The following is a 22,780-nucleotide window of genomic DNA, read 5'->3' as shown; positions in this document are numbered from 1 at the left end:
TTGACTTAGAGTCTCAATAAGTGGTATAAGAGTAATTATAAATTTGGAATGCTTTTTCATTAATATATATTTGAAGTGAAGGTTTCAGCACCCAATTTTACATTGTGATACGTGTAGTGACTTAAATATACATATAAATTTGTGACACGTATTTTTTGAGATTAAGAAAGCTTTCAAATGGACCCCACACTTTATTATTAAATAAATAATAAATAGACAGCCAGCTTCACTTCATTCGATATGCAGAATATTTTCAGATTTTACAAAAATATTTCAGATTTCTTTAAGAAAGATAATATTTTTATACAGCGGAATCATTATTTCTAATATTTTAAGTTATTTTAAGCCATTTTATGGACAAATCCACCAACATCCCAATCATCCTTAAAGATCACAAACTTAAAAAACCGGCAACTAAAATTGCACAACAACTATTATTATCAAATCTAATTTAATATTGGTATTAATATCATCTTCTCTTTCATATTATTTCAAAAAAAAAGAGATTTAAAATTATTAATACAAGGTATCAACGGAAGTCAAGATAGAGGTTCACAATGAGAGAAGATGGTGTTCTGGGTCAGAGAAGAAGAAGTCCCTTTTAGAATGTCTGTCGTCTTTTATTACCAGGTCAGATTCCGAGCTTGACCCCAGGTCAGGTCATTTTAATTATAATTATATAACAATTTCTCCTCCACCTGGTCGAAGAAGAGTTATAAAGTGACTCTTCTCAAACAATCTAACATTTATGAAGTGTGTGTAATTTGGGGCTTACCATATAGGGTTTAACTTGAAGCGTTATTGAGCAAGTTTTGTTGTTTGATAGTGTGATACAGGAGTCAAAAATTATATTCTAGAATACTTGAGACTGTATTTCCGGTCAGAAAAAAAATATTGATACTGCATTTATTTGGTTAAAATATATTTTAAATATTCTTATTTTTCTATATTTTTGTTTTAAAATTTTAGATCTAATTATTAATACATAATTAAATTTATTGGTGTGATATTTTGAAATGGTAAAAATATTTAATATTCATGTAATAAAAGAACAAACATTATAATGGACATGAATTATTGAGAATTTTAACAGGATTACATTTCTCAAAATTAAAAATTAAAAAGAAACTAAATTTGAAATGTATGAAAAATACAAGAACTTAAAGCACAATTAAACCATTTCTTTATTCCAATAAAAAAACTAAACTATATTAATGTTGAAAACCCAATTACTTCTAGGGTTTCCAATAAGGATCTAAATGCAAACCAGTTGAAGATATCAAAGGCAATCCCTTTGATTCCTTTACAATAATCCTCACAACCCTACAATGAAGTACCTTTTCAAGTCTATGTAGCCTTTTATATCCCACTGTGGTCCCTTGCACCACTTTCTTACCATCCACATATATTTCATGCTTTATGATCCTTTGTCCTAGTCCAATTGGTTCTTGAATCCTCACCACATTGAATTTCATTCCTTCTTCGGCATTGGGTACCTTTATTTCGATCCAATGCTCGTTTTTATTTTCTTTCGGTGACCAATACGTCCATACATGGTCATTATCCAACACGTTCTCTGGACCAAACCCACCGCCTTTTCCTCCTCTCTGGCTGCTAACTTTAACAGTACATTTTTCAGCTAAATTGGTGGAGAATATCGTATCGATCGCGGTTCGAAACTCTTTTAATCTATGAATATCAGATTCTGATATGAGTCCGGTTGAATTGGGCGGTACATTGAGTAACATGACGCAATTCCTACCGACTGACTTGTAGTAGATGTCTAGAAGCTGGCTTAACATCTTTGGTGATTGTGATTTATGCCAAAACCATCCTTCTCGGATTGAAACATCACACTCTGCCGGCAACCAATTGGTTCCTTTTGGATCTCCCGTATTGAGATAGCTTGCATTATTGAAATGCAAAAAGAGGTGGTTAGTTGGGGAACTTTTAATCACACATTTCACACTTGATAAAGTAGTGTCAACTAATGGGATGAACTTACTAATCAAATAAATTGCGGATTGTAGATTGTGATATTCGAATCATTTTAACTTAAAATTCACATATAAATAGATTTACTGTTAATAAAATAGTGCAATACAACTATTAATCAAATAAGTTACGAGGACAAAAAATTAAATTCAAATAATTTTATAAATCAACTAAATTAAACTTCGAATTTAATCGAAAGTCTAAATTACATGTTTTAATAATCATTAATCAAGAAAAGCTAAAAGGTGATTGGGATAAGGGAGAAAGGAAAGGGTCTTTCCTTAATGAGTATTATATTCACTTAACCTACATTAAAAATTAACACCCGTATTTTAGATTGGTCAAATTTTACTATTAGTCCTCTTTTATATGTATACGTTAGACTCTACGTACTATTTTGGATTATAAAATTTTAGTCCTGACTTAAATAATAGAAATTCATTTGGGTAAATTTTACTACTAGTCCTATACTATATATTAAGTTGTAGATTTAATCTTATAATTTTTCAAATTTTTAAAAGAATGAGACAAGATGAAAATTATTATCTTAATTTTTTGGTGTTTTCGTATATAGTTTTTTGTTCAAATTTAATTGATAATTTTGTTCACTTTTTAGGTGAAAATATTAAAAAAAAGGAAAAGAAAGCAAAACTGTAAAAAAGAAAAGAAAAATGAGAGACTAAATGACACAATATATAAATATTAGGAGTTAACTTTTAGAATCAAAACTAAATAAACAAAATATATAATTTTTAAGGGTAAATTTTAGTATTTTACCAATTTTAAAAGTTGTAATTATGGCCTAAAAATATAAAATTAATGATTATTTTAATTAAACGCATAAAAAATAACTTACCATGTTACCATTACTCTATCTATGTAAGATAAATTTTTTTTCCAAGTTTAGAAAATTACTCGAGAACGCTTAGGTTTCCGATCGACAGCAAGGTACTATTTATGGTAGACCAGCTCGTGTTTCCGGCGGATCCTTTTTCGTTCCCGACCCACCGTACATCAGGACCGGCATCGGAAAATATGTTGATCGAACTCTGCAACTCTCTCACCATTGCAAACCAATCAGAGAAGTAGTAAGACATGTTCCTAGCTTCTTTGCCCTTGAATCCATCAAACCATATCTCCTTCACACTCCCATATCTGCCAAATGTATGTCAAAATGTTTCAATGATCAGAATATATAGAAAGTTCAATATAATTTAAAGAAAAAAAAAGGGGTGTTGGTTTTTGAATCTTACTTAGAAAGCAGTTCTTGTAACTGAGCTAAATAATACTCGTTGTACTGCAAATCATGTCCGTATCTTTTATCATGACGATCCCATGGCGAAAGGTAGAGCCCAGCATCGATGCCGCCGCCGCCATGGGTCTTGACAGCGTCGATGAACTCTTGTACAACGTCGCCGTGGCCGTTTCTCCAAGGAGAGGATATAACGGAGTGGTCGGTGTATTTAGAAGGCCATAAGCAGAAGCCATCGTGGTGTTTTGCGGTGAGGATCATTAGAGAAATCCCTGCCTCGGCAGCTACGGTGACCCATTGTTTGGTATCGAGACCGACGGGGTTGAATATTGATGGGTTTTCTTTGCCGGTGCCCAGTTCGGAGTCTGTGAATGTGTTGACACCGAAATGAAGGAACATTATGAGTTCTCTTTGTTGCCATTTGAGTTGTGAAAATGTTGGAAGTGGTAGCACTGGTAGTGGTGGTGTTGGAACTTGTTCAGGCCGGGAAATAGCCAATTTTGACAGCTCGAGGAATGTGATCATGCATACCAAATACCAAAACTTAGCCATAAAGTTTATGGACTTGGTTGTTTGCTAATAATGAAGTGGTGAAAAGAGAAAAAGCATAAGATGATAAGACGATAATGGGACCAAACAAAAAGAGGGTATTGCAGATTCGATGACAAGCAAAAAAGTGAAGCATGAAAGAAAGAAGAAAGCTTTTGTTGTTTTTCTTTACAGAATTTAGTGACAGCATTCACGGGTTGCATTGTCCTTCTCAAACTGTATGAAGTTGAACAAGGCACGTGTAATTCATAATATTTCATACTATAATAATGAGATATTGTTTAAAAAAATGTAAGCCTATGTGTCATCTTGACCTAATTAGGGAATATTAGAGAATGAGGGGAGACGGGGCCTTGCTGGTGGAGGTGTGGGCAGCCTGTTTTATTCCATAGTAGTCCTCACGTAGTGATGAGTTAGGTTAAGTTAAATTCGGGTCGGGCTTATGTATGATGTTAATATATTTATTAAGGGGTCCAAAGAGAGAAATTTTTGATTTTTCGTCTATCGGGCTATTAGTCAAGCCTCAACAATGTCGAGATCCATGTATAGTTCATTTAAATTGCAAGATTTACGGGAGAGGTGTAAATGTAAGGCGTAATAACAATTATGTGGATAACCTAACTTGTGCACGGGGAGACTTGAACCACCAACCTAAGACTTATAGACAACATACTTGGGGTATGGTACCACTTGAACCAATCGAGGCACCCCCTATGTGAACCAAACATGGCTCTCAACAGATAGGGCTGTAAATTAACATAGGGTTCGATGAACAGTTCATTAACAGTTCGATTTTTGTTTGTTCATTAAGTTAAATAAATGAACAATAACAAGGTTTTGAGGCTCGTTTGTTAAATGAGCTAAACATGAACATGAACAAAGCTTGTTTAGTTCACTTATATTCATGAACAAGCTCGTTTATGTTCGTTTAAAGCATATTTATTTTTCCATTGGCATATATCAATAACATTATTTTGGTTTGTATGTTTTTTTATTTATAATATGATTATTAATATTTATATTTGACTATTTTATATCTAAATATATATGCTTATTTATTATTTGTTTGTTTATCGTTCATGAATATTGTTCTTGAACATTGTTTAAATGAACATGTTCATGAGCATTAAGTAAATGAACATAAACACGTATAATTTTAAATAAACGAACACGAACGAAAATTTTGAAATTTCTAACGATTACGAACAAACTTAAAAATAAACAAACGAAACATGAACAAAGGTTTGTTTATTCAAGTTTGGTTCCTGTACCGCTCTTTTGGTAGAAAAAGGAAACAAAACACCAACACAAAGATAATAACATAAAATATTACAAATTTAGAAATGGGTTGGCTCAAGTCGAACTTAGACATTAAAGGTTTAAACTCTAAATTGTCTCATATTTTAAATAGAATGTGAAAACCTAATTTTACCAAAACTCTTTTAAATTTGTTATCAACCTTCAAGATCGAGTATGTGCATAAAGAAGAGGCTGTTGGGTTATTTTTCTATAGGCACAAGATTTTGGGCTTCATAAAGGATTCGGTCTCACATTACTTAGAAGCCTTGTTATGCCACTCCCCCTAGAAAGTTTTAGTGAACTCCTGTGCGCGTGTTTAACAAAATATTAAAATTATTAAAATTAATTTGTTTAACAAAACAAACTATTATGAAAATGAATTAATTACACAAACATCTCCAAATTAAAATTTTCACTTTAATTTGGTCCCTAAACTATCAATATTATATCAATAAGGTCATTATGTTACTAAAATTGTTAAATTAATTGTTAAATGGGATATCGATTTTACGTGACATAACTTAATATGAAAATTTTAAAGAAAAATGAATATTGTAAAATTCTTGATTTTGAGGTTTTCAAGCATTTACATAAACTATTGTTCACTCTCTTTTTCGATTTTATTTTATTTTTACTTTTAATTTTAAAAGTTACACAAGAACGCTTTTACTTTTCTTTAAAATTTTATTTTAAATTATATCATATTAAATGGTTAAACTAACGATTTCAACAATAGAAGGACCAATTTGATATAACATTGATAATTTAAGGATGTAATTAGAATATTTTGAAATTTGAGAACCAAACAAAAACGAAAATCATAATTTAGGAATGTTTGATGAAATTAACTCTATAAAAATTAGTGAAAGTGATTACTCTTTAATAATTCATTGCTCTAGTGTTATATTTAAATTTAAATTCATATATTTTTCCAATTTTAGATCCTGTTGTTGACGATGAAGGACAAGCTCTACCAACATGACAAAGGCTTCGGCCTTAGCTCAATAGAATATTACGGCACGTTGACAATAGATTCTGCCACAACTCATGAACGATATATCTGGAATGATTGCAACCACCTATCAAGATAAAAAAAATTGACCTCGGATGATCCAAAGTGGAGGACAAATCAACAAAAGAATCAAATATCAACCAAATAGGAGAGGACAATAATAAAACTATCCCTCAAATCATTTGTAAAAGCAGAACTAAAAAACTTATACAAGACAAGACAAAAATCTCCAAAAGCGAAGACTTGTTAAAAATAATATATAGCATAAGATAACACGGGTTCAAACCGACTCATGAAATTATTTATTATTTCAAAATACTCTCAAAATAGAAACATGTTAAGAAGTCAATGAAGAGCCACCATTTGAATATCTACAATCAACCCACTTTCCAAATGAAATTATTGGTGGCTAATGGAGGTTCAGCATCAACAAGTACCGCAATATATCCATCATAGCTTGTGAAGACAACAAAAATACCACAAAATAGATCTGTAAATTGAAAAAAAAAAGAATGCACGTTGAATTAATGAGGAGAAAAAAAAATAAAAAACATTAATGAGAGAGAGAAAAAGACGAACAATGAGTAGCGTGAAAACTCACAATACCACGAAATAAAATAAAGAAAATCAAGCAAATAGAATTAAATTTTTACTAGAACTTTTCATATCTATTATTTATGAGCAAAATTTTCTTCTATTAGCAACACATACCATATTACATTTCAACTCATGCTATACTTTATCACAAAAGTATATGTATCTAGACCACTTTATTAGCATTATTATTGATTTTTGTTTTTGAGGCATATTATTGATCTTATTCATACCATACAAGATAACATGAATGGCCATATGTTGAATTATTAGGTCTTTTTTTGACTCAATTTAGTTGATTTTTATTGGTGTATTGAAAATCTAATTCAATAATTTTATTGGACTTACGAATAATACATTAAAGTCTCAACTCAATCGATTGGACCACTCAATCCAATTGAGTCCTTAAATTCTGATTATTATTATTTTTAGATTCATTGTTTTGAATTATGATTGTTGTGACATTAACATTCAAGAAATCCCATTGGCAAAAAGCAAGAACAAGAACCACACAATTTGACATTATCATCAATGTATGAATGCATTTATTTTTCTAATATTTTTCAATAAAAGTTTGATTGTTTAAAGTGATTTTTAGATTATAAAAATAAATAGATTTTATTCAGATTCTATCATTACGGCACATTTATTGTAAATGTTATCTGATACGATGGTATCACTCTTTAAGAGAAAACAATACTGTAATTTTTTTAAAAATATAAAAGTCTTTTAAATAATTATTTAAGCTTTATTTGCTTCATTTCTATTAAAATTGATTTTAAATTTCGAAAAATTAAAATTTTAAATACTAAAGACAATGACGTTAAAACTTTAATACTAAAATTAGCAAGTAAATTCCATCTCATATTTTCTAATTAATGTGTTTAATGATTAAGATTATTCTCGAAGGTTAACTATTAGTTTATTTAAGTTATTAGACTGTTAAAATAATTGTTATATGAATTTTTTTGTTTACACCGCTCGCACCAATTGAAAAACTCTTTTTCCCTTCTCTCTTACAATTCGATTTTTTTTCATGAAACAGTTTTGAGCGCCACGAATCTGCGAATCAGAATCCGAACAACTTTTTTCCCAAATATTCGACACTCACCGTCAGATCAACTTGAATCTAAGTTATGCTATTTTACTCGTCGATAGGTACTGATCCATTGCATTGATTTTTAAATCATCGCTCAGAAATTACTAGTCGAACTTATAAAAAAACTTAACAACTAAGTGACTTAAATAAAAATTTTAAATAATTAAATCATCATTTTGTAACTTTTTAAATTAAAATATAAAATTACCACTAATTTATAGAGCTTACTTAAAAATGCTGTTTTAATTTTGGGTTAAGTCATAATTTAATTAAAAAACGTTAAAATTAAATTTCTTAAATTTTAGATAAATTGATCATGTTGAATTGATTTGAAATGAAAAAGGGACGTATGACGTGTCTCCACATGCCAAATTTTATTGACCAATTTCACACTCCAACTCACGCTACCACTTCGATCAAAGAAAAAATAAACCTCACGCTACCACGTGTCCAATTTACAGCTCATGCTTTCATCCAATGGGTAAGAAAAAAGGCGCTAACGACATAATCAGTGGACCCGTTGGTCACCGATTTATGTATGACAGCACTCCCACATGGTTAACACGTGTTCCCAATCCCGCCCGGGTTTTTATGTACTTCCAACTTCACGTTTCCCGACAATGTTGAAAATCTTGCAAACCGTATAGGGAAAAAGTCACATGCAATTTCTGGTCGAAAATATGACAGAAAGGGTGGTTTGGATGGGCGGTGCGTTTATCTGTGGTTAGTGTAAAAATTGCAGTGACGGTGAGATTAGATACTGTAGTGACACTGTAGCGTGAGACAAAAAGTAAACTAAACGCACCGCACCGCACCCAACCGCCCATTCAAACCCACCCTAAATAAACTTGATTGAATGGGGGGTGTCTATGTTGAGATTTTCCCTTCTTTTATTAAATTATTTAAATTATTTGATTAAATTTGGCATTTAAAAAAAATACTTTGTAACTTTTTAAAATATTAACCATTAAAAGTCGTTTTTTTCGAAAATCGAAATAAAATTAAACAATGAAAATTACGAAAACTTCAAGTGTATTTGAATTTTTTATTTAAAATTATTTGCATTTAAAAATACATTTTAATTAAATTAACTTATTCGTAAATGTTTAATGAATTTATTCACAAATATTAAATAATATTTTTATAAGCATATTTATAAAAATATAATTGAACATTTTGTGTACATATAATTCTACATAAAAATTATATATTTAATTATTAATAATAAAATATAAACACATTTTAAATACAAAGTAAGTAAAATAAATATTAATTATTATATTGTACATAAAATAAACACACAAACAATATCAATATTATAATTATATAAAATTCTCAAAAATAATTATATAACAACTACATAGACCAACTTCTTTTCAAAAGAAATTAAATGAATTTTATATGATATTTAAGGTGTTATTATAAATATTAAATTATTTATGTGAGAGTACAAATATAAATAATTATAAATATCAAAAATAATTATATAACAACTACATAGATAAACTTCTTTTCAAAGTACAAATATATGTGAAAGTAATTATAAATATTAAATTATTTCAACACAAATGAATTGTCCATATAATCACAAAATAAAATTAAATTATTATAACACAAATGAACTGAGAACTACTACGATCTAGACTAAAGCTAACAAATTGAATTATACTCCAATTATGACAATATACGAAATAAGAGTCGAGACCTATGTATATAATTGCATGATATATAAAAATTTGACGGTCCGATATGTTCAACCAACAGTCTAATTATTAAAACATTAAATATGATATTTTAAGATTGTATCGGTTATCACTTAAAACTTATATAAATTTATTATTAAACAATGTTGTGGCACGATTTTATAATATTAACTTTTATATTTTTTAAGCTTAAAGATCGACATTGATTTAATTATCAAATTCAATTGTTAAAATGAATAAAAATATAAACACTAAAATTCACTTAGCTGGAAAGTTGAATCATATAATTTCTTAATATTTTAAATTCGATAAACAAATATAAACCAAAAAAAAAAATCCCTTGACGGAAATAGCTTTGCCGGCCGCAGTCGACGACACTTCCTTTTCTCTCAACCTGTCAAGGATGGACCACACCATGCCACCTGCGCGGCGCTGGTTTCTTCACATTCCGCCACGTGTGTCGATGTCGCGCAATTTCAGGAGAGAGAAAAATGAAAAGAACATTTGAAAGTGAAAACGTATTCCATGAGGGCCCATCCCGCTAACTTTTATTAATATACACGTGTCAAATTTTCAGCACCCCTACTTGCTTTATTTCGAACAGGTCGGGGCCGCCACTTATAGGAACTTCCCTTATACGTGTCACCCTCTCCAGTATCGAAGCAAACGTTATTTTCCCCCAAATATATCGCGATACGCGAAATTGACTAGACATGAAATTAACGTTTCAACGGGAAGATAAAGTGCTTCTGGGTTATGCACGTGTCATGAGGGAAACAAATAGTGGTTGGTAATGGGTAGTGTTTCGGGCAACAAGGGCAGTTTCGCATGAAGCTGGCTTTACCCAGTAGAAGGCTTACAAGTTACACGAGAAATAAAACGTAACGTTACACGTTGCCATTTTTTTCATTATACGTTTCAAATAAGTTTTGAACAAATGAAAATATACACTTTGTTGTTCTTCTCGTTTCCTTTGTATTTTTTTATTTTGGTTTTGTGATGATTGAGAAATTAAGGGGGGATTTTTATTGAATAATGTTAGGCGGAGGAGATTTTCAATGACGGAGGTTTATAGGAGAATGCTGAGTGATGAAGATGAAGATACGCCGGCGAAGTGCCGGCAACGACGGCGAAGAAGGATTGAGATGAGGAGGCATGCTGCTGTCTCGGCATCGGGAGCGTTACGGAGTCTGGGCCAAACGGAGGATCCTGCGGAGAGTTCAGATTGCGGTCGTGAAGGGAAGCGGCTACATGTGCTGGAAGCCGGCGATCTGTTAGTGACTAACAGTACGCATAGTTCTTCTGGCGAGGAGGAATCTATGGGCGGGAAGTCGAGAGCGGAATTGAATAACGGGCCGGTTTACGGAACTATGTCGATTTCCGGGAGATCACGTGAGATGGAGGATGCTATTTCTGTTCGGACTGAACTCTGCCGGCCTGATATTAATCATCGGAGACCTGTTCATTTCTTCGCTGTTTATGACGGTCATGGTGGCCCTCATGTAAAGCTTTAATATATTAATATTTAATTTTTTAAATTAAAGAATTTTGAAAATAAAAGGAAGGTTCCAGATTAAAAAATGGCGCTCGCTTGCTCTTTTTTGTCAATAGCAGCAGAGATGGGCAGGTTTATCGTAGGGGTAAATTTGTCATTTTACAATCTGATTTCTGGATATAGCTTTCTAATATCTTTTTTTCCCTCTGCAGGTTGCAGCACTGTGCAGGGAAAAGATGCACGTGTTCGTAGAGGAAGAATTGATGCGCGTGGGTTGCACGAGAGAGAGCGAGCGCGGGAGAGACGGCAGCTCACAAGCGGCGGCGGAGGAGGAGCGTGAAAAGAGGTGGCGAAGCGCAATGAAAAGGAGCTTTGAGAGAATGGATGCGGTGGCGACAAACACGTGCGGGAGCGTGGGACACCATTGTGGATGCCACTCGATGGAGGTGGCCCTCGGTGGATCAACCGCCGTGGTAGCCTTGTTAACGCCGGAGCACATCGTCGTCGCCAATTGCGGTGATTCACGTGCCGTCCTCTATCGCGGCGGGAAGGCAATACCCCTAAGTTTCGATCATAAGGTTCGCTTTTTGTTTTTTTTGCCATTGTCTTCGAGCTTTGATGGTGTGTGGGCAATCCCCAACATTTCGCTGACATCTGGTACTTAGAAAAACAATCAAATATTATAAACTGCCAAATAAGTTATCACTTTTGACCTTTTTTTATAATCTTATTGGAATGTTATATATACTTTTAACTTTTTTAAATTTGTGATTTATATTAAGAAATCTTTAGTTTATTGATTCTTTTATAAGAGTATAACTAAAAGATATTAACTAGCTGTAGTCGATAATACTAATTAATAAGATATTCTCTGAACAGGTGTTTGTCTTTTCAATTGATGAAATTCTTTATTGACATTTTTAAACATAAAACTATTGTTTTCGTATTCTTTTTTTTTCTCTTCCAATAAAATAAAGTACTATTTGATCATATTGTCTACATTGGTTTCGCTTTTTCAGCCTGACAGACCAGATGAACTTGCACGGATTGAAGCTGCTGGAGGTCGGGTTATCTTTGTAAATGGAGCACGAGTTGAAGGCATTCTTGCGATGTCCAGGGCAATAGGTAAGCTTTTTTTCTCTCTAGATTTAACAGTTTATTATCCTTGAAATCTATGTTATACAGATTATATCAAATTAATCGCTAATTTAATACTATTAAAAAAATCTAATAAAGGCTCACATTTATGGTTTAAAAATGACATGAAATTTATTTCTTCATTTACCATTCAATTCCAAACAAAAGAATCAATTTGTAGAATCATAACTGGCTTTCAAAATACTACCTCTCTTAAACAATAATCCATATTTTTGAACAGTAATTGTTAACAATATTGAAACCTGGTCTTAGTTGATTCTTTTTAATAGTATAATGATTAAATTTATCCATTTAATCGTCGAGGGACTGACTTGATCCAGTCTCTATAATATAAGTACCTGCCAAGTGTATTCACCATTTATTATCATTCCGATTTATGCTTTACTCGTATTAACATTAATTGTTGCGGAAGGTATGGCTTCTATAAAAATGGGGTATTGCATTGCAATATATCTTTATGTGTAATTGGATTTCTTCCTCATCCGGGTACATTCTATCACCATTAATTGTTGTGGAAGGCATTGCAGTATTTTTTTCCTTTATTTGCTTCACTTTTTCTCTGTTCTCAGTGCTGGAGAGTGTCAAACTTGTTACATACCTTAAAACCAACCGAAGCATACGATTTAGGTTCCATTTTCAAATAAAAGATATTTTTAATGATCTTACAATTGTGGAGTCATTACTGGATTTGCATTCAAAGTTGATTCTGTAATGCGTTGTTGTTGAGAGTTGATGATGATAATGTCCTCGTACTTCCATAAGAAACACATTAGGTCATAGCTATAACCATGTTGGAGGTGGCTAATTTTTCGATCCCAAAGTTCAAGACGATTTGTTTAACACAAAAGACGAAAGCACCATTGGATTTTATTTGCCCGTGCTCTGGTATCAAATAGTGATGCCATGGATGCTTACTCTTTTTAACCTTTTATGATTCTGAGCAGGTGACAAATACCTAAAACCGATTGTATCATCAGAACCCGAGATAACATTCACAAAGAGACAACCAGAAGACGAGTGCTTAATCCTTGCAAGTGATGGTTTATGGGATGTCCTATCTAGCGACTTGGCTTGCGAGGTTGCACATGAATGTCTTAAAGAAGGAAACAACAGTGTATTCAACGCAGGACGATCAAACCAAAAAGATGAAGGGACTGAAGCATTATACCCTTCTCGCAGTGTACTCGCCGCTGCACTGCTTACTCGGTTGGCTCTTGGACGAAAAAGCTTGGATAACATCAGTGTCATAGTTGTTGATCTAAAGAAAAGTTGACAACAACCAAAACCAGAGGTAAAAACCAAGATGTTTTATATGAACCTTGCATGTAAAATGACTCATGCATGAATCATGATGGTAAAAAGAAAACATGCATAGATACTGCAGTTGCTGACTTAGAATTGAATTAAATTGACTCGGATTTTATGATAAGACTATTGAATTAAATTGCTTACTCGGTTGGCTCTTGGACGAAAAAGCTTGGATAACATCAGTGTCATAGTTGTTGATCTAAAGAAAAGTTGACAACAACCAAAACCAGAGGTAAAAATCAAGATGTTTTATATGAACCTTGCATGTAAAATGACTCATGCATGAATCATGATGGTAAAAAGAAAACATGCATAGATACTGCAGTTGCTGACTTAGAATTGAATTAAATTGACTCGGAGTTTATGATAAGATTATTAAATGGGGGAGATTTGAGGTAGGATTGGCACTCTCTGAGAGTACCAGGACCTCTATCTCCTTCCATTAAAGCGCGGGCTCGGTTGACAATGATCTTTGTTCGGGTTCGGTGGACTTACGAGCCTTGATGTCTGGATGCCCGATGAGTGATTATAATTGAACATATTTAAGCAAAAAAAAAAAAAATGTTGTTCTTTTTAACCTGTTTAAATAAGCTTATAGTTCTTAATTTGTATTAAAATAAATTTTAACATAATTTTTTATTTGAAATTAAATTCTTGAATTTAGCAACTAGGTCTAATTTGATAATTGTATTTTTTTTATTTACGTTGACACTGAACTTGACAAATTAATTCATTTTAATAATTGAACTTGAAAATGAAAAATTTATATAAATTTTAGGTGAAGATATGATATAATCTTAGAAGAGTGTGTTACATATAGTGTTTAAATGTATGATTGTTGAAGTCGTAAAAATAAAGCCTACTTGAAAAAGATGAATTAGTAGAAAAGCGACACGCACATAGAGATCGATGATAATTTTATTTATTTAACAAACAAGTAAAATTAAAATAAATAATGGGTTTAGAATTAAAAACTAAAATTAGAAGCAAAACAAAGTAAAAAAATATATAAAAAATAATAATGAGGAAAACTCTAGTTAAAGTAAATTTTTCGTTTGGTTCAAAGGTTTGATCGTTAATACAAAGATGAATTTTAATATTTTTTAATAAATCAATTATAGTTATTGACGATCACATGGTAACCTAATCTCTTACCTTCTCGATAATCAAGACAATCGCCATTAATTGCTTTTCTTATTATAAAACAATCCTTTTCTTATTATAAAACAATCCTACAATAATCGTCAGAATTAAATTTATCAATAGCCTTGAGAACGAAAGAAATACAATTCTAACCAGCAAATGCATAATTAAGATTTATTTAAGTTAGATTGCATGCCTACACTACATAAATAATCATGCAATCATAAGAAATTTTAGAAATCAGTCGATCGATTAATTATCTAATTGACAAAGCAATCATTCTAAGTTATCAAATACCGATTGAATATTTAACAAACCCGAACGATTATAATTAAACTAGAAGACACACAAATACTAAAGAACAAAGAAAGATTAAGAGCAATTTGATCTCACAAGTTTATAGAATCAAATTTCGAATATTGCTTCAATTAGAAAAGAGGAGTTCAATAATCCATGGGAAAATAAAACATAAATTGAATCAAAATTGAGAGCAAAGATGATTCGTCTCTTTTCTAAGATCCTATTTATAGAGTTATGGAATTTTAGTTGACTTCCAACTAAGGTTACAAACTTAATTTAGACTTAAATACTCGAAAAGAACGAAAGTAGCCTTGTATCTCAGTTTTAAAACAATAAACGAACCCACAATACAGGAACAACGACATCGCAACTTGGTGAAATGGCATTGTGACACGGGGCTTGAGGTGTTGGTTGTTGGGTTGGGGCACCACTTGCTGTTTTGGGTCAGCACCACGGCGCTGGGTTGTGAAGCCGTAGCTTGAGGTCTTATTTGGAAATGCTCATTCTATCCTTTATGACTCGCGATATTATCTTCCAAGTTTGTATGCACTAAATTTAAGTCACAGAAACATGCGGAACAATCACTTGTAACTAAATAACATAAAATCAAGTAAAAATAGAGAAAAGTAGCAAAGAATGCATAAACAACACTAAATGCATAAACGGAGATAAAATACAATATTTCGATCATGGAACAATAAAAAGTAAAGTAAGAAGGGTTTGAAATATATAATATATGTGTACTTATCATTTAGTAATTAGACCAATTAGTTGAACCAGTCAAATTATTAGTTTCGATTCAGTTAACTTGATTGGTTCAATTGCTATACAACAAGAAATAAATAAATAATTAAAATTTATTAAACCAGTTCAACTATTGATTTTTGTCAATTTTAATTCAATCAGTTCAACCATTTTGTTTGGGTCAATATCTTGATCCATTCTCGTTCAATTGATTTAACCGATTAATCTAATAATATTTTAATAACACTGGTCACATCATAAAATTTAATTAATGGACTAATGAAGAAAAATTGATTCAATTGACCATTTTTAAAAATTATGTTGCGGACAAATTTACTTATTAGTTAAATTACCGAAATATTGATGGAAGATGATACATATATACCAAGTCAAGTTGGTCATTTAAGTCTCAACAACACCTTATGTTGATGACTTACATCTTCAAATTTATAAAAGATTTATTAATGTAGAATAATTGACATTCAGCTTCGTCTTTGGGTAGAAGTGATCACAAATTACAGCTAAAAGAAATTCAAATCTTGTGACAACATTAATTGTTGATCTACTCTTTATAGCAACTAGACCCGGTGACAAGTGTCGTTGCCAAAATATGTCGAAAGCGGTGTGATGATCCTACAAAAATGGGAACTGCCATAAATAAGTTCAGTGACAGTTCCTTTTCATAAGGTGATGGCCCCCCTTTGATATCCTGGTGGTTTTGCATATACTGTATAAATCGTTTCAAATATGGAACCCAAAACAAGCCTATGTCATATCCAACAGTAGTTCATTTGATGTTCTTTTACTCTCTTTTTTATACGATAAAATCTTTAAACTCACACACATATCTATTTAAAGTATTACTCAGGCACAACTTATAGATTAATCTCACAATCTTAAGAATATGATGAACACTTTTGATCAATAGGTCAAATGTTGGGGTTCGATAGCTGCAGGGTTAAGACAAGTTATGTCAATGGTACTTTGGTTCAAATGTTGGGGTTCGATAGCTGCAGGTTTAAGACAAGTTATGTCAATGGTACTTTAGTATTATTGGTAAATGCCTTAGGTTCGACTCCTCTCTTATGTAAACCACTAAATTTATTCTAAATAAAAGTACAATATAAGTCTCTGTACTCTGTACTAATCTAGAATTTAGTCTCTCTATTTTTCAGAATTTAAAATTCAAGTTCAAATGTTAGTATTGTTAATTTTTTGCACGACATTTTGAAATAATGATAACAATAAAAACCTTACTTGTTAGGAATTAATGCAACTAAAAAATAAGGTTGTAATGAACTTGAGTTTAACAATATTAATAGTTAGAAACTTATAACATATTTCAACCTTTATTCTAACTTAAATTTGATCTTATATAAATAATTTCTAAAACTATTTTAATTTTGTTTCAAATATATTTTGAATATTAATCCCATTATACTCATTCGGATTAGAGGTGTCCATGGGCCAAGTCGGGTCCAACCAAAATCTTAGACCTGTTTGTTTGGCTTGAGCTCGTCCCGACAAATAGGCTTACAATTTTATCCAAGTCTAGCCCGACCCACTGGTATTAATTTTTTTATATAAGTTTGAAAATATATACTACATTAAAAATACTAAAAAAAATTAAAATAAATATTTTCCAACAAATTAAAAACAAATTTTAAAAAAATGCGTATACTTAAATAACATTACTATAGGTGTAACTTAATAAGTAAATGTCTCTAAAATAGTAACAATATTATCGATAAAATAAGAGTTCTATAATACCTAAACAATAATAATAAAATAGTAAGAAAACAACATAATAGGCTTGGATTATATATATATTTTTGCCTAAATTTATTTTTAAATTTATATTTTTACCCAAACATTTCAATTTTTTGATGGGCCTTCCGACGAGGCCATGAAGAGTTCTAATTCTGATCTATATTAGTAATAATTGTACTTCTACCGTTATGGGTTTAAATAACCATTTAATACGTCAATTGGGGCATGGCATGGCATGTGAAAGCAGTTGGTTGGGTGGGTTGGTCACCCACGTGCGTGCAATTTCATATATATACTTTGACTTCACCATCCTCAGTTTCACTCTCCAGAATCGTGTTCTGTCCAATATGTGTTACACGAAATCAATGTCATCAAACAGACAATCCGCACGTGAGACGTGACAATTTACCATTTCTTTTTTGTATTTCAATTTTTTAAAATTAAATACAAATGAGATATACATGTTTTGTGTTTTAAAAAAAAATTTAAATTTCATCTCGAATGAATCGATTTAAAATATTAAAATATTTATTAATTAAGTTTTATTTTTAATTTATAAAAGAATTGAACATAAACAATAAAATTTAAACTCGTTTTAGAAAATTCATCTATTTTTTTAAAATTTAGTATTAGTATCTACCTCTTTAATATATTTATAAAATGTAAATAATTAATACATTGAAAAATTAGAAAATAATAATAACTCTTTTAACTTTTATTAATAATATTTAAGTGAAGTTTATATACTTGAATATTTAACTAACTTTTAATTTAATTTAATGAAACGGTCCAATTTGATTATGATAATACCTCGTCTAATTTATGTGAGTAAAAATTAGAAAATCTTTTACCAAGGGAATAGATTCATGTAGCCAAAGCAGGAAAAGACGTTTGACAGCAGCCACTTTGGACTTTTGAAAAGAAAATACAAATTAATATATGAATTTTTAATGAATAAAATAGTAATATTCCATCAAATTCAAATTTTGAAAATATAAAAGAAAAGCCAAAAAAAGTCAAATCAAATAGTAATAAGAAATAAAAATGGATCAAGCTTTGAAATTTGGGAAGAAACAAACAAGAAATTCATACCTAATGCACTCACTAGATTTAATTTCAGAGACAAAATTAATTTTTGAGAATTGAATTGAATAAATCAAAATATAATTTCATAATTATATTAACTACAAAATTTTAAAGTATTAATTAATAATTCCTATTTTAAAAATTAAAATTGAGTTTTAAATTTTGGTGGGTCAAAATATAATTTTATTATTATATAAATTTAAATTTTTTAAAAAAGTACCCATTTGATTTTTTGTATAAATTAAATTCATTATAATATTAAAAGATTACAAATATTTAAATTTGAAGTAAAATTTTAATGATTAGTTAAATTAAAATTGATTTCCATATTTTTGCACTTGCATTAATTCGCCCAATTGTACTCCTTTTAATATGCCAAGTTACATTTTTTTTCAAAATGGGAAATTTGTGATTGTTCTCATGTTACAATTTTGGTGCATTAATTGACAAAAAATCAAACTTTAATGCTCTTAATCTTATTTATTAGGAGATAACTTGAGCTGTTAAAATTAATTTTTTTCATATCAAACCTAAAAGCTATTTAAAAATAAATTAAACAAAAGGAAAGATTTCAATTTAAAGTTCTAGCTTTGTACGTAGCTAGGCTTGGATTATTTTGGAGGGAATAGCAGTGTCTTTTATACCTTATCTTTAGATATTCGATAGTTATATTAAACATTACGTGCCTCTTATTTTACAGGCCGATATTTTTGATTAAAGAGAATTTACTTTGCACGTTGAGACATTCGCGAGTTCAAGCTCATACAAATTTGAAGCATTTAAATTACATATTTGACATGGATAAAACATATTTATATTAACTTAGATTAAAATTAAAATCAAATTATATGAAATCCTAAAAGGAAAATTAGACTTAAAATTTTATTTAAAAGGTAATTAACTCCTTACGGATCGGAAATCATATATTTTAATAGTTTTTATTAAAAAAAAAAAAACAGACGATATAGCTGCTCTATGAACTCAAGGGATGAAAGTAGGCAAAGGTCAAAGTAGATGACTACAATTTTACAACTCAAAAAGAGAGGAGCTGATGTTCCTTTTGGAGCTCTAATAATCTCCCTTTTTCTTCTTGTCTGTTCATTTTCATTACAGGAAACCAAAACAAGTGGAAAAATCATTACATTCAGATACTGAAACAACCCCACCTTTTTTTTCCCTTTTATCCTCGTAAAATCACCCTCTTCTTTGGGATTTTTTTTAAATTTTGTTGTTGTTGTTGTTATAGAATGGGACGGTCGATCCCTCCGCTGCCGGCGCCGCCGTTGCAGCAACCGCCTTTGATATACCACCAGAGTCCTTTACCTGCACGACTCATTTTCCCACCTGTCGCAGCTGTTTCCGCTTCCTTTTCAATCTTATTGATTCTATCTTTGTGTCTTCGTAAAATCCGACGGCAACGTACTAATCCTGCCCACTCTAAACCGCCGCATCGGTACTCTTATTCCGTCCTCCGTCGTGCCACCTCGTCGTTTTCAGACTCTCGCCGCCTTGGTCAAGGGGGATTTGGCTCTGTCTACCGTGCTACTATTAACAACAGTAACGGCAATCGAACCGTCGCCGTTAAGGTGATGGACGCCGGTTCGCTCCAAGGGGAGCGTGAGTTCCAAAACGAGCTCTTCTTCGCTTCTAAACTCGACTCTTCCCTGGTCGTGTCGGTCCACGGCTTCTCTTACGACCGCAAACGACGCCGGATGCTCCTGGTGTACGAGCTCATGCCTAACGGCAACTTGCAAGACGCGTTGCTTCATCGGAAATGCCCTGAATTAATGAAATGGAAACAGAGGTTTTCGATCGCCGTTGATATCGCCAAGGGACTCGATTACCTTCACGGATTGGACCCTCCGATCATTCACGGCGATATTAAGCCGAGTAACATTTTGTTGGATCAGAATTTCTCGGCCAAAATTGCGGATTTTGGATTAGCACGTTTGAAATCGGAGGAAATTAAAGTGGAAATAGCAGAGGATTATGGATCGGTAGCAGAAACAGAGAGTATAGCTACCGGAATCGAGGAGTTCAATTTTCCGGTTGATCAATCGCCGGTTTCGGTTACTGGGTCTCCGCTGAATGCGGAGGTTGTTATGGCCGTAGTTTCACCGGAGCCGGTTGCGGCCTCCCCTGATATAGGAAGTGTTTCGGAGGGGATTTTCGATAAGGCGAGTGTCGAGAGCGGTATAGAATTGACGAATGCCGGGAAGCACAATAATGCGGCGGCAGCGGAGGAGAGTGATGAAGTGAAAGATTATGTGATGGAATGGATTGGGACTGAGATCAAGGAGAGACCGACTAGTGATTGGATCGCTTCGGTAGCGGCTTCTTCGAGTAGTAAAACGAATGCGAAATCGGAGATGAAGAAGAATAAGAGTAAGAGACGATTGGAATGGTGGGTGTCGATGGAGGAGGACAAGGAAAAGAACGTAAAGAAGGAGAAGCGAAGGCCGGCGAGGGAATGGTGGAAAGAAGAGTATTGTGAAGAACTTGCGAAAAAGAAGAAGAAGAAGAAGAAGAAGAAGAGACAAGGGACGTACAATAGCGATGATGCGGAGAATTGGTGGCCAGTTGACGACGAATTGTACACGGAAAAGAAGAAAAAGAGTAAACGAAGTAGGAGTAAAGGTAGTGTTGGCAGTGTGGATTGGTTATGGGAAGGACTTAGCGGCGAATTACGAAGAGCTTGGCACGATTCATTCAGTGGGGAAATACCGAAGAGTGGTGGTGCTAGTAGTACACCGAGTATGCGAGGAACTGTTTGCTATGTCGCACCCGAATACGGTGGCGGTGGGGACGTATCGGAGAAGTGCGATGTTTATAGCTTCGGTGTTCTGCTTTTGGTTTTGATAGCGGGTCGGCGACCATTGCAGGTCACCGAGTCACCGTTATCCGAGTTTCAACGTGCGAATTTGATTTCTTGGGCTCGACGTCTCGCCCGAACCGGGAAACTCATCGATTTGGTAGACCAAAATGTACAGTTTTTTAATAGGGAACAAGCTCTTTTGTGTACCACAGTTGCTTTGCTTTGTTTGCAGAAATTACCGGCTCGTCGACCTTCCATGAAGGAAGTTGTCAGCATGCTCACCGGTGAGGCGGAGCCGCCTCAATTACCGACGGAATTTTCCCCTTCACCTCCGTCACGGTATCCATTCAAGTCTCGTAGGAAGGTCCGGTGAGGCTTTTTCACAGTAGTTTATTGCTTTTAGCATCATTGTAAATAAAAATCATTTTTTCTTCTCTCTCTCTTTTTTTTTTTTTATTGGCAGTTAAAATTCAATGGTTTACAAGTCACTTGCATTTTTGTTGATGTTACCACATATTTGCACTTTTTGTCAATTTCATCCTCGCATCAACATTTTTGGCATTGAAATTTCTTACTGCTCCCATTAATAAGCCTGAAATGCATAATTAAGACCTAGCTGAGCAGGGACCAATCGTCCATTGAATGATTCCCTAGAATTAATGTTTTTTTAACTAGATAGATGGTTAGAACATTATGCCATTGTTTCCCGTATTAATTGGTTCAATTGATGTAATCTGCTGATCTGATTTAATTAAATAAATAGTTAAAAATTAAAAAAAAATTGATTTAATTAGTTTAACCATTTATTTAATCGGTATTTTTTGATCCAATTCAATTGGTTGGTATTAATTTATAGATTAACTAATTCAATTCTTTTTTCCTGAATCGATGTAACCATTTAGGTTTGATTCCAACATCATTGAAGAGTTGTAATAGTTGCATTGAAAGTGCTAATTGGTAGGGAAAATAAAAGGGATCTAGTCCCCTACCCTGCCCTTTTCATTCATGCTTCCAACTCATTGTCAGCAGTGTTGCTATGACCAAAAGAGATAAAAACCTACAAATTGCATATTAATTGCAACTGCTTTCTTCTCTTGTTCATTAAAAGCATGGTAGCTGCTTTAAGGCAATCAAATCATTTGAAGTTTTGAAGGCGAGAATACGGGTTCAAATTTTAAAAACGGGATAGTTACAAATTTATAAATTTGCCATGAGTTGTTATACTTTTTATAAATTTATAATTTAGTTTTTAGATTTTTCATAAATTTATAACTTATTCGTTGTACTTTTATTTTTTTCAAATTTCAAAATTTAGTTTAAACTATTAATGCAATTAAAACTGTTTTGTGAAATTTTAAAAGAAAATGACATGAATTAAATTACAAATTTGTAAAGAGTATATCTTAACCCGTATTGGTATCACTTTGTTTTTCTTATAACAGTGGATTTATTTATATT

General features: G+C 32.2%; 3 protein-coding genes across 3 annotated transcripts; 2 read left to right on the top strand and 1 right to left on the bottom strand.

Annotated features, from left to right (window-relative positions):
• Positions 1-1,041: 1,041 nt before the first annotated feature.
• On the bottom strand, positions 1,042-3,929 carry LOC105765594 (alpha-L-fucosidase 1). The gene is made up of 3 exons (XM_012584785.2): positions 3,249-3,929; positions 2,911-3,150; positions 1,042-1,905 (listed from the first exon to the last, which is right to left on the bottom strand). The coding sequence occupies exons 1-3, from the start codon at positions 3,797-3,799 to the stop codon at positions 1,236-1,238; spliced, it is 1,461 nt and encodes a 486-aa protein (XP_012440239.1). The 5' UTR covers positions 3,800-3,929; the 3' UTR covers positions 1,042-1,235.
• A 6,326-nt stretch (positions 3,930-10,255) lies between these two features.
• LOC105765596 (probable protein phosphatase 2C 75) lies at positions 10,256-13,607 on the top strand. The gene is made up of 5 exons (XM_012584786.2): positions 10,256-10,384; positions 10,546-11,005; positions 11,211-11,576; positions 12,018-12,123; positions 13,101-13,607. Exons 1-5 carry the CDS (start codon positions 10,332-10,334, stop codon positions 13,427-13,429), a joined length of 1,314 nt encoding a protein of 437 aa, XP_012440240.2. The 5' UTR covers positions 10,256-10,331; the 3' UTR covers positions 13,430-13,607.
• Positions 13,608-19,479: 5,872 nt separating this feature from the next.
• On the top strand, positions 19,480-21,756 carry LOC105765592 (receptor-like serine/threonine-protein kinase At4g25390). The gene has a single exon (XM_012584783.2). The coding sequence runs from the start codon at positions 19,755-19,757 to the stop codon at positions 21,693-21,695; it is 1,941 nt and encodes a 646-aa protein (XP_012440237.1). The 5' UTR covers positions 19,480-19,754; the 3' UTR covers positions 21,696-21,756.
• Positions 21,757-22,780: the final 1,024 nt, after the last annotated feature.

The sequence above is a fragment of the Gossypium raimondii genome, chromosome 12, assembly GCF_025698545.1.
Source record: "Gossypium raimondii isolate GPD5lz chromosome 12, ASM2569854v1, whole genome shotgun sequence".
In the NCBI taxonomy this organism is placed as follows: Eukaryota; Viridiplantae; Streptophyta; class Magnoliopsida; order Malvales; family Malvaceae; genus Gossypium; species Gossypium raimondii.
This window is presented reverse-complemented; position numbering and strand designations above follow the sequence as displayed.